We start from the raw sequence: 12,192 nt of genomic DNA on the forward strand, positions 1-12,192 counted from the left end.
GGTTTGTAGGTGCCCATCCCCACGGCCAGCCCGTGCCCAGGCTATGCAGTTCATGCACAAACTGGGCACTGGAGAAGCCACACAGCCACAAAACACCGCTGGCCTGTTTCTGCAGCAAGGATGGTTTGTGGGGCCAATTCTTCAGCTGAGTTACTCCCCCTTACGGCAAGTGGGATGGAGGATCAGGCCTAGAGTCTACCTCCCAGGAGGGCAGCAGCTTTGGAAGCCCTCCACTATCTCCCTGTCATTGCACACACACACACACACACACACACACGTATGTGTCTAGCCAGCTCTTGGCTCCTCTGCACCTCGGGGAGATGCAGTACAGCCCCAGATCACTGACGTCAGGGCAGTCGTTTCTGTGTCGAGCAGTCCCGCTCCGACACAAGGGTTAATGTGTGATGGCATGTACTTCAAGGCACATGAATATACCTGCAGAAGAAAGCCCTTGCTCCCTCCATCAGCCCATTCTGCCTCTGCCAGGGCCAGAAAACACACTCTTGCAAACTGGCTGCAGGTGGTATGGTCAACTTGGGCTTTTCAGTTTGGGTCTTATTTAAAAACCATTCCAATGCATGCAATGGGAAGAAATGCTTCCTTCTCTTCATTTTGCCATTTCTGTCTGTCTTAAACTCTTAGAGAAGTTCTTAGCTTGTGATTAATCACGTGATGGGTTGAAAAAAAACACTCAAAATTACAGGTAGCGACTGCTGCAGTCTTTACTAGAGACTTTAGTCTTTTAAGCTTAGAAAGAGGCTCAGGTATAGATTTGGAAGCCTTGAATTTCACTCCTGTTGCCCATTACTCTTGCAGAGATGCTGTATTATAGTTATATTAAAAATGAATACAGCAACTCTGACTTCTTCAAAGCAGGAAGTGAATAATGAATCAAAACTGCCCTTATTTCAGCTAAGGGAAAATGATAAATGGAGCGTGAATGCTATAAAATAGAAGTAGAAAGGCTCTTTATTAAAGGTGATTTGCTGTTCAGATTATAACTCTATCCACACCCCCTCTGATTATTCCCCTCCTATGCACACACTCACAACCAGAAACAGAAAGAAGATATTATCAAGGAGCAAGACCATCTTCTTGCTGCAGAGCCCCAGGAGAATATGTGTCTCTTCTAGAAACATCTTGTAATTCCCTGAATGGACAGTTCAACCCAACATATACAAGTTGCTGCTAAAATAGACCCCAACAATAAAACCTTACTATCTACTTCAGCGCTTTGCTGAACACTGTTCACGTCCAAAGAATGGGCTGAGAAAGTGTGGAGCCACAGCAAGTATTACAGCCACAGGGTCCTACAATTACCCTAGCAAACACTGTGTAAGAGTCCTTTATGACTAATCAAACCTCCATAGCAGGTCACGGTTAAGGGTAGCACAGAAAATCTGTTACCAGCTCTGCCCAAAAAAATTTGTCTTCCTTTGACAGACACGTTGCCTACCCTTCTTGCCTCCATTTCTTTGGCAAAGGAAGAAAAGCTTTCCAGCCTCAGCAGGCTGATGGGAAGATGCAACGTGGTCTGGACATAACAGATAATTAGTGCTAAGGGCAAGTTAGTGCCAGGGATTTGATGTGAATATGGGAAATATTTCAGCATTGCTCCTGGGAAGCTCCTGGCTGTTCTCTGTTTACTTGTCTACCCGTGCAGCGGCGGTATGTTGGTAATCCGTGCACAGGCTGCACATGACTTAGCCCTGCTGCAGTATGTCCTCGTCTGCAGAGGCACTGGCTGCCACTGCTGGGAATGGAAACAAGAGAAGCTCAAAGCACAAATGCCTTGGGATCCTTTTGTTGAAGGCAGGTTTAAAAAACAAAACCAGCTGTAGTCCTTTAAAGCCACATTCTTACCAACACTGCCATGTTAAAGCTGCTGTGCATACTCACACCAATGCATTTTTTCATGCATTGTCACTCAGCAGTTAAGAAACTGGCTGGTGGCTCTAGCTCTGTTACTGTGCAATTCCATCTTGTTTTTATTGGAGATAGTGGCTTTCCTGAAATAGGAACAAGAGCCATTTTTTGTCCCTCCAAATACCATCTGTAGTTACCTGACCAGCTGCCAGTCGGAGAAAAATTAATTCTATAAAGCATGCAATAACTCCTCACTATTCAAAAATATACAGAAATAAACCTACATTTATAATATCTTACTCCTCAAGAAAAACATCTATGACAGAAACACAGCAACAAGGTAAAATTAATGTATCACTTAGGCAGCACGCAATTCCCAGAACAAATCTAGTCACTATGTTTTAATCCCGAGAAAAACACAGGCCACAGTATACATCTGTGTAAGGAACCTCACACACAAAGTAACAAAGAGGAGTCTGTTTCAGAGCATCAGTCCTATTCTCTTTTCCTGATGGGCAAGCCTGTATAAATTCCACACAGATAAAAAAGCATTGGACCATGTCATTATAATGGTGGAGGGCATTGAAAATGCATTTACTGAGAAGAAACATTGGTTGTTATCTGTCTCCTGATGTCCTTATAGTCCATTACATAGCTCCCTTTCCGTCACTTTATTTCACATTTCAAACATACAGCATGCAGCAGTAAATTACAGGATGGGAAAATGGTTCGTTCTGATGAAGTTACACTGAAGTACAGGGCTCCGTTTCGGCAATTAGTTATTATCGTTCAAATGGCCCAAGTCCTCATCTTGCATCGGTGCCAGACAGGCTAGTCTATCACACTCCCAGGATGTCTCCAGATCCTTTCTGTAGCCAACTCAAATTCATAAAACAAAAGAGAGACAGGACCACCCCATCTAGGAACCCCACTGCCTGCTGCTGGCTCGCTTCACTCACAGGTCAGGCTCTACGACTTGTCAGAAGCCTGACCAGGTCTCAGTCCTCTTCCAAGTCCACTTTGCTCAAGCTCTGCTATAACTGACATATATTTAAATTCACTAGATCTGTGGTTGAAGGTCTCCACTAATTCGTAGGTCTCTGAACGATCTGTCGCATAGAAAAGCTGCACCTGATTCGCCAAGCACTGTGCTTCATGGACCACCTGCAAGTTAAAACAAAGAATTTGTTGCCATCTGGTTTTGCTATAGTTGAGTATCCTGTTGAAAAAGACTCTTTGGCAGCTGAAAGGCTGCAGTCCTACTCATTGAGTGACTCCCAAGTCACCTTAGTTTAGCAAATCCCTTAACAAACTACCTCCCTCTTGTTCCTGACCTACTACCACACTTTAGCCCCGTGCCTTTAAACTACTCTCCTGCTGAGCATACACCTCAGAGGTCAAAGATGATCCCTGCCCACTCTTAGGCACTGGAGACGCACCAAATCTCATCTTTCCCTTCTACAGTTGACCTATTTGCACAAATTGATTGTTTACTCTGAGATACAACAGGGAAAATGCATTACTAATGACTCCTCTGCACATCATTTCAGAACTGGTATAAGTAGGTCAGTTAGAGGTGGGATGCTTAGTTATCTTGTTCCACCAGTACGATCCCTAGTGCTATGAGTCCTAGCACGGTGCTATTACAGATATGCAAACAGCAGCACACCCACACGCAGGGAAAAGAGCAAAGGCACGCAGAAACCTAACACAAAGCTCTGGAGGTCTCCTGAGCTGACAAGCAGTGTTAAGCATCAAAACGTTTTAACTTGTTGGCAGGTAGTAACAGCTTTCATTTAAACTTGCTTCCATTAACATGAAAAAAAGAAGTTTGGTTTTTGGTTTTTTTACAACAATAAACTATAATACCCAGAGTAAGGAAAAAAAAAAAAAAGAATGCATGAGCTGAAATCACCAGATAGCCAAAGACCAATGATTTCCTATTAAGTAGATTACGTTAAAAAAATCTAGTAAGACCACTCTTTAGGAAAGGGTCTTTTAAAGACTTGACTTTAATTTGGTTTTAATTCAAAACTGTAGGACGAGTTGCAGCACAAAATGAAGGAAGCCAATGAACAGATTTCTCTTACCAAGAACTTGGAGTCCATTTCTGCTGTCATTAATACTATTCCTTTTTCCTTCTGCAGCTCAGGATAATGGTACAAGACCAACTGGCTAGGAGCAGTTTCACCTTGAGTCTGAAGGAGATAAATATCCCATAAGTATCCCATAAAGAACTTCGGCTCTATTGCAGATTTTGAGGCTTGATTACAAAACTTTTGAGAATTAACTGCTATGGAGACAGTAATTTTTCAGGGCTTAAGGATCAGTTGTAATTAAATTTAGTTCATTATTCCTGGTATTTACAGAAAACAAGGGATTTGTGGAGTTAGGTTGTTTTTTTTCTTGACTAAAGACATTTTGCATTTAAAATAACCCTCGATTTCAAGAAAGACATTTCATCTCATAGCATCTACTGGTATTTTATGTAGCCTGTGCAAACACTTCTAAAATATTTGGCTCTTGCTTCTATTTTCAGACTGTTTGACTTCTATCTCATTGTCCTTTAGATTAGAGACACTTAATACCCATAAGTTTATTAAGGACCCATAATTAATGGGAGTTTTTCCCTGACAAATATTTTCAACTTAAGCTAGATAACCTCTTCATTAAACTATTTACCAATTATTATGTAATGTAATATGCTGATATTATATATTTCTGGATCCTAAGCCATTTTTTACTTTTTCTTTCAACCACTCACCTGAATGTTTATTAGCGAAGTGAAGTGCAATTCTGTTCCTGACCACTGCCCCACAAAGAACTCATAGCCTTCTTTTCTTGGCAAAGCATATAGAAACTGCAGAGAAGTGATAAAAAGTAATTCTCCCTTTCATAAAACAGAATGATGCCTGTGTCATACTGGCCTCCAGCATAAACTCTTTAGTGAGACAACCACAACAGAAAAACGGGTTTCTTCACCCCACCAAGAGTGATAGGACAGCAGGAACCAGACTTCAAAACCGACGATAAACCAGCATTAACCTTATCAGTATTATTTCATAAACAAATATGTTGGTGCATATTTATCATCAGTATTATGAGAGACAGACAAAGGAAAGGATGGTGGTGAACATTCAGACTCTGACCTTTTCATTCACTTCTAGAAAATTAACAGCAGAACTGGTCAAATGTAAGATAAAAAGCATTCAGAGTTTTTAATCCTGTAATTTCACCAACTGTTCCAGAACAGGCAGCAACCATTTTCTCTCTAGAGATATAGGGTCTAGTCAACTCCACAGGCTAGGGACTTGCTCGTTTTCCCACACCAAGGGAAAGGACAACATTGGAGTGGAAAAATAAGCAGGATACCTGACTACATGCCAATGCACTGTACAGAAATGCACTTAAAGCTATAAATAACTTTCCAAGCTCTGAGTAGCTCAGGAAGCCAGATATATTTGATCTTGCTCTTGGCAAGTGAAATGTACAGGACCAATCCATCAATTCAGTAAACTCTCCCATTCAGATCTACAAAAGCACTCCTCTCAACACAGCAAAGTTTAGCTCCTTTGTTTTCATAATGGAGTGAAACATTTAATTTCTGTCTCAGGACAGTGAAATTTGCACAAAGCCCATGCTTCAGCACACAAATTACTGTAAAAACACATTACTTTCAACAGAAAACAGTACTAATCCAGCAGCATGTGGTACAAAACTGCAGAAAGATATACTTTGTATTGTTAGCTGTTCTGCTCTTTTGCAGTTTAACTTCTTCAAAGCAACAACCTGCTCATTCACACAGGAATCTTCTAATTGAAGCTTACAAGATACCCACCAACCCACACAAGAAACTGTGAACCCAAATCTTGGGAATTCACTCATTTCTGAAATAACCATATTACACACTCTCAGTATTCTATGCTTTGCCGTGCTGGCATACACCTAAGAGTAAATACTCTGTGGGTTGTGGATCTGTAATAAAGGGTTTGACTACACCCAATTCCCCCCTTCCTTCCCATCACAGCTGTTGAATTACAATGCTCTGCAACAGAACTTAACACCACTCAATTTTGCAGTGCATGCCATACAGTCATTTTTGACAAGTCACACTCCCCTAGAGACAGAGATGCATTATTTACACAACATAGTGCCTGCCCAGTTTGGCTTCCATGCAAAGAGCTCATATTCGCTTCCCAATATTTACCTATCACAGATCACCAGTGTGGTGAAGAAAGCATGGCTATGCATATTTATGATCAGGAAAAGCAGCCTAATAGATTATAAGGTTCAGCTCATTCTGTGGACAGAACCCCAACATACTGATTTCTTGCCTTTTTCCCCTTCCAGATACTCCTGCCTGTCTTCAGTGCCAGTAAACAAACATAAAAAGAGGAGTAACTTACACCAGCCATAAGACAAGAGAATTAACTTTCTCCATGTAAATGCAATGTAATGCTATGGTGACAGGCTACATGGCTAACAACAGTTCCTCCAGGTTAAAGCAAGGATGCTTTCAGCAATAAGGAACGATATGCAGGAACATCAGTGAAGCTGGCCTGCAAGGCTTGGCTCTTCACAACACTGCATGGAAGAGATTTAACCACAACACATCAATCAATGGAAACGAGAGGCACGTAGCTAAATCCATTTCCTGGGAGAATCTGTGCTCTCATTACTAAACCCTGCATCTTTTCTATCTACATATCTGATACCTAGATCAAACCGTTGAATACATATCAATAGCCATTGATTTTGTCCGAACACTAAGACAAATATTTGAACACCTGGATTTTACTAATCAAGCTGATACAATGAATCTGAATATAGGAGGGTCAAAAGCTTATGAATGAGGCTTTAGAGATGAGAAATGCATTACAGCTATAGATCCATGCATTACGAGTCTCTGCCATACGTACCGATGGACATTTCTGGGCTCTCTTCCATATTAAATCAAACTTCTCTGCCTTTGGGGAAAGAGAAAGGGAAATTAACTTTTCGTAACTCAAATGTGGATGCGCAGTTATTCAGAATTATCTAATTAACCTTTACAGGGTACAACTTCCATCCACAGAAGGTCTCACTACAGGAACGGTTAACAATGAGTGCATGGAAAACTGTATTTAGTTCTTAGTTACCTAAATGTCATTGGTACCTCATTTTAACAATGCCGTCTCTAAGATCCCTGCAGTGAACTCCTTGGATCCAAAGCGTTACTCCTTGGAGGTGTGGGGCCCAAGCTTTAGGCTTACATTGTGTCCTTTTCCAGTAATAGCTCCACTGTATCTATGTGGTGTCAACAGTTGAGCAAGATGACATATCCCTGGCCCCAAACAGTAGATTTTACATCATAGTCATCTGTTCTTCAGTATTATAATGCAGCCTAGATATTTACTCAAATAATATACTTATTGCTTAGGTTTATATTAAAACCACAAACATATTTGGTCATCCCTGATGAAACCTGGCAATCTCATTTACGTGTCCTCTGCGTTCCCCCAAATCTTTTGCTTGCTCTTCTCAGCACCATATATTAATACCTTCTCTAAGGTGTTCATGAAAGAAAACACATGCCGTTCATCAACACGAAATTCCTCCATGTGTGCTTTTGAGCACTCGAGAATTATGTGAGGCCCTTCTTTCAGCCAACAAAGAGCTTCTGGCAAAAGACATAGCTTCTTCCCCTGATGACACCATGAACTACTGCCTAATGTGCCTAGGATCTGGTTTGCATTAAAGCTTCCAAAGTTCCTCTAAAACAGCGCACCAAAGAACAGTGCCAGCCCCACTAATGAAAAACCTACACCATCTTAACTGGAGTCCCTGGCTTTGGCGCTCAATGAAAACTATTTCCACAACATCCATGTGAAACACGAAACTGCTTGACTTCAAATCCCCCATTGCCATTTTCAGAGCATACAGCACTTCGTACATTTAGAACGGAGCCTCCCTTCACTTCAGTTGCAGCTCAAAGGGCCAAGTACAACTGCAAATCAGACCCCAGGTCTAAACGAGGTTTCAAGAACTCAAGGAACACACAGTTCGTGCCCAGCTGTGAAAAAGACAGATTTAAGAGATCACGATTACATAGAGACTCTGCAAAGAATAAACAGAAATCCCAAAAGTGAGAAAAACTCCTTCAGCCTAATGCAGATTAACAACAATTAACATCTGGTGAAGTTATCAGGAATAAGAAATACAATCTTATCACAGGAAGCACCGTGCAATCTCAATGAAAGACAGCGCTGCCAATAATTTAAAGTGTATGAAAGTAAGTGATTAGCCACGTGCAAGTTACTAGCAAAGTGCTCCAACACTGCCATATTAAACTTGAGTTAGCAGTCTGTACTGCAGGGAAGAGGGGAGAAAAACGAGCAACTCTAAGAAAAAAATACAAATGCTACCTTAATAGATACTAGGGCCCTGCAAATAGTATGGGATACTCATAATAGAAAAATGCCTGGAAATTCAAGCCAAGTGTGCAGAAAAAAAAAAGTACTAGCTTTATTGAGGCTGATGTAAGGGAGGAAAAAAAGGATACACATTTCTGGAAACAAAAGCCTTTATTTGGGGCAATAATATCACTCAATCAGGAAAGTAAGTTTGTTCTTGAAACCTCATTTTCCTTCACAGATTGCTTTTAAAAGCAACAGAATCACAGTTAGGAAGGAAAGCTTTGCACATTGGCCTTTCAAGTGCATAACTACAAGGCAACTACTTACAGGAATAACAGCATAAACCGTATGTTTTGCAGAAAAATATTGATTCCAAATCTGTAGGAAACAAAGGAAATGAGCTACAGTTAAAAATCAAACATCTAGCAATAGTATTAAATGCTTTAAAAATAATTCCATTTGTCACCTAATCTTTGTAGGTACTTTGAGAAGTCATTTTTCAATCAAGCCTGACTGACTTTCCTGCTAATGCAACACACTTCTAAGGTTCCAGAGTACTTGTACCAAATGACAGATTTCAACTAGCTAAGAGAAATAAGCAGTGGTCTCAGAGGTGGCTCAAGATTTACTAGCTATCAGAAGCACTTCTTGCATTTTCCCCAACCATCACACTAATTATTTCGAGAGGGTTTGAGTTGTTGGGTTGGTTTTTTTAATAAAGAACATACAAAACATTTTCAACAGAAGACAAATCTTTGCGTAACGCTCCTCTGCATTCACAATCTTCTTCTTCACCACAACAGGATGGCAATACCAACATAAAATCTCAAAGTTCTTAATAAATGGACAAGTACAAGTAAAAGCCCAGAGCCCAGGACTCTCTCAGTTGCTCTTCCCCAGCCCTACATAACTAGTGAGAATTGTCAGTAAAATGTTTAATCGATAAAATGGAAATAAAGGAACTTGAAGGAAACTCATGAGTTATCAAATGCACTCCCTGCTATAACTGGTTGCACACCATTCCCTGTAGAGCACATAACCGCTTCTATAACATTCTCAAGCTATCAGGAAAGCAGCTAGATTTCTGCTAAGTCGTGCCAGAAGACTCCTTTATATGCACTGCTCCCCTTAAATGATCATGCCTACATGAAGTTTCTTGGCATACGGTCTGATTAGAAAAAAAACCCAAACAGATCCAACTCAAGTTACATCAGAAATGTGGAACAGATGTGACTTATAACTAGACAGAAGGGAATACAGTGCAAAGCCAAGCAGATATTAGGGAGAATAACTCGATTCACACGGTTCTTCATACAATGGATTGGGTTGGAAGGGACCTCAAAAATTATCTAGTTCCAACCCCCCTGCTATGGGCAGCAACACCCTCCACTGTTTCTTCAAACAGACCCACTCACCCCCTTACCCTAACCATCTTTAGTACGGTACAGAAACTCCCGAAAGACAGATAATGCAAGCAGAGATAGAAGATGGCAGGAGCTTTGTTTTCATTCCTGCAGAACTGCAGTACTGTAATCCACATGAGCTATTGCTAGGGTTTCCCTTTACCTGGCTTCAAACCTGACAGGAGCTTGCTGAGGGCAATTCAACTGCTACACATTAAAGGCAACAACAAGAATTACAACAGACAGTTTTTGAGTGACCAAGTCCAGATGTATTATTTATCAAGGGGGCACATCCTAGACAGACTTACCTATAGGGAGAAAAACTTTATCTTCTACTATTGATATGCACATGAATGTGTTTTTTATAAATACACATCCATAGCCATGTTTTATTTTTCAGTCTAAGCAAAATTCCCATCCTCACATGTAGATTACTATTAAGCACAGATGTGGGGCAAACCTTATTCCATTTAAATCCATCACCTCTTTTATCTCCTCTGCTGATTTTTCTTTCACCATCTCAACATCAAGAATCGAATCAAGTGTCTGCAAGAGAAAGCATAAGGAATTTGGCAGGATGACAGCTCTCTGATTCAAGTGAGAATCTAGAATGAATGGATGCAATTACAGAGAACAAAATCAAGCTTAATTCAATTTACAATGTGACTTAGTTCTCTGAACTGCCAAAGAAACTAGTAGATGATATGCAGTAACACACTGAGAAGTGGATTCACACACAGGCAGAATAGAAGAGATCCCCTCAGGATACAGAATACACTTTGCTCCAGTTCTGCAGATATCTACTGAAGCTGCAAGAGGAGCTGCAGCCTTTCCCTTTCAGCCATCTCAGATACATGCTCTGATGGCAGATTTACACAGAAAGCTTGCCAAAATACAAGAACGTGAAAGAATAAAACCATTCTCTTGTCCCTCTACTGGCTGATCTTTGGAAATGTATTTACATGCTGTAAAGGCAGCTTAACCCTTTCAATTTGTTAGTCAGCAGAGAAAGAACTCAGTAATAAAAAAAAAAAAACAAACAGATTGCTGGGAGTTTTAAGACTTGAATGTGATCCCAAGACTAAATGAGTATCTCATAGTCAAGTATAGCATAAGGAACATTAGTTTTATCTCAAGAAGTTCTTGGCTGAAGCAGTGACGGTAGCAATACAAGTTAATCTGCATCCCTGATTTGCCAGCAAGTCCTCTTCTAACACCTAGGTTCGTTTCCCTTACCTTATCTTTTGTGAAACCTCCCTTTGATGTCTTTGTGCCCAAGCCTTCTGCCTAGAAGAAAACATTCTTCTTTAGTTTTTATCACTGATGCTTTAATACCATTTATTTGCCTTCCCTGCCACACATAACATGCCTGCTGACAAGATGAGTATGAACTCAAATTTAAGATACTTAGAGATTGCTGCAGTGCATTTTATTAAAATAAAATATTGATTAGGAGAATAAAATGAGTAACAACATGAATTATGAATTTCAAGATCAGAAAGGATTAAAGCAAGCTATTATGCATTTTGGATCCAATATTATTGAACAGCTTTCTTTCATTCACTACAAAATTGTAAATACAAGATCATGTCACTCCATCTGGCCAAACTAATCTGGAACTAATTAAACACCTAAATTAGGCCTCAAGCACAGAAATTACAGCCAAAAAAACCAGCAAAACAACATGCTGGAATACAGAACTATTTTTAACAACCAGAGTGTGAAATTCTGGGGCTCCTTACTAACAGGAACGCCGTACGTTTGTAGCATTATGCTGATCCTATAAAAATGACATTATAGCTTTAATATATGTGAATTACAAAGAAAATTGGCCTTGCCTTTTCCTCCATACATCTGATAAATTCTCCCTGACTGGAATATCCCACGGGCTGCTTCTTCACTTCATTTCTTTTTTCCATCCGGGATTCAAACACATCTGGACTGGATCTGAATCGGAAAAGGGACTATTAACAGCACTGGGTGATTAACACCATTTGGCCTTTTAAAATGTTTACTGATTCAAGTTCTTCACCTAAAATTTTAACTAACTGTATTAGTAAAACAATCTCTACCCAAGGTGATCACGTTGGGAGACGACTCTCACTGACTTGGCAGCAACAATGTAAGTGAATTTCAAGGCATTTGGCCAAGAATCCACTTTCTTGTAAGGGCACAAAGCTAAAAATTACCTCCTTCCTCCCCCAAAAAACCCTCAGCCTCCTTCTCCCCAACAACCGCCCCCTCTCCGGCCTCCCCCGCAGGGCCCAGCCCCCGGCACCTCCTCAGCTCCTGGATCTTGTGTCGGTACTTCCCGTAGAACGGGTTCTCCTCCAGCGCCGCCTCTCCGGACCCCGGCCCGGGCCCCGCCACCTCCCGGCACGGCGGAGCCAGCAGCCCCAGCGGGCGGAGAGCTGCACGGCTCCGCAGGGCCGCCCCCAGCCCCCAGGCCTGCAGCAGCGGCCCCGCCATACCGCCCTGTCCGTCCCGGTCCGTCCGCCGCAGCGTTCCGCCCGCAGCGTTCCGCCCCG

The 12,192-nt window shown here is 41.2% G+C and overlaps 1 protein-coding gene across 2 annotated transcripts; it reads right to left on the minus strand.

Moving 5' to 3' along the window:
- Positions 1 to 951: 951 nt before the first annotated feature.
- ATPAF1 (ATP synthase mitochondrial F1 complex assembly factor 1) lies at positions 952 to 12,186 on the minus strand. 2 transcript variants are annotated; one of them, XM_054833898.1, is made up of 9 exons: positions 11,943 to 12,186; positions 11,503 to 11,611; positions 10,901 to 10,951; positions 10,148 to 10,210; positions 8,589 to 8,639; positions 6,786 to 6,833; positions 4,631 to 4,726; positions 3,957 to 4,064; positions 952 to 3,030 (listed from the first exon to the last, which is right to left on the minus strand). In XM_054833898.1, the coding sequence occupies exons 1-9, from the start codon at positions 12,131 to 12,133 to the stop codon at positions 2,836 to 2,838; spliced, it is 912 nt and encodes a 303-aa protein (XP_054689873.1). In that variant the 5' UTR covers positions 12,134 to 12,186; the 3' UTR covers positions 952 to 2,835. The 2 variants fall into 2 exon arrangements, with proteins under 2 accessions (XP_054689873.1, XP_054689874.1); XM_054833899.1 differs by lacking the exon at positions 10,148 to 10,210.
- Between the last annotated feature and the right edge of the window lie 6 nt (positions 12,187 to 12,192).

This window comes from Grus americana, chromosome 8 (assembly GCF_028858705.1).
Source record: "Grus americana isolate bGruAme1 chromosome 8, bGruAme1.mat, whole genome shotgun sequence".
Classification (NCBI taxonomy): Eukaryota; Metazoa; Chordata; class Aves; order Gruiformes; family Gruidae; genus Grus; species Grus americana.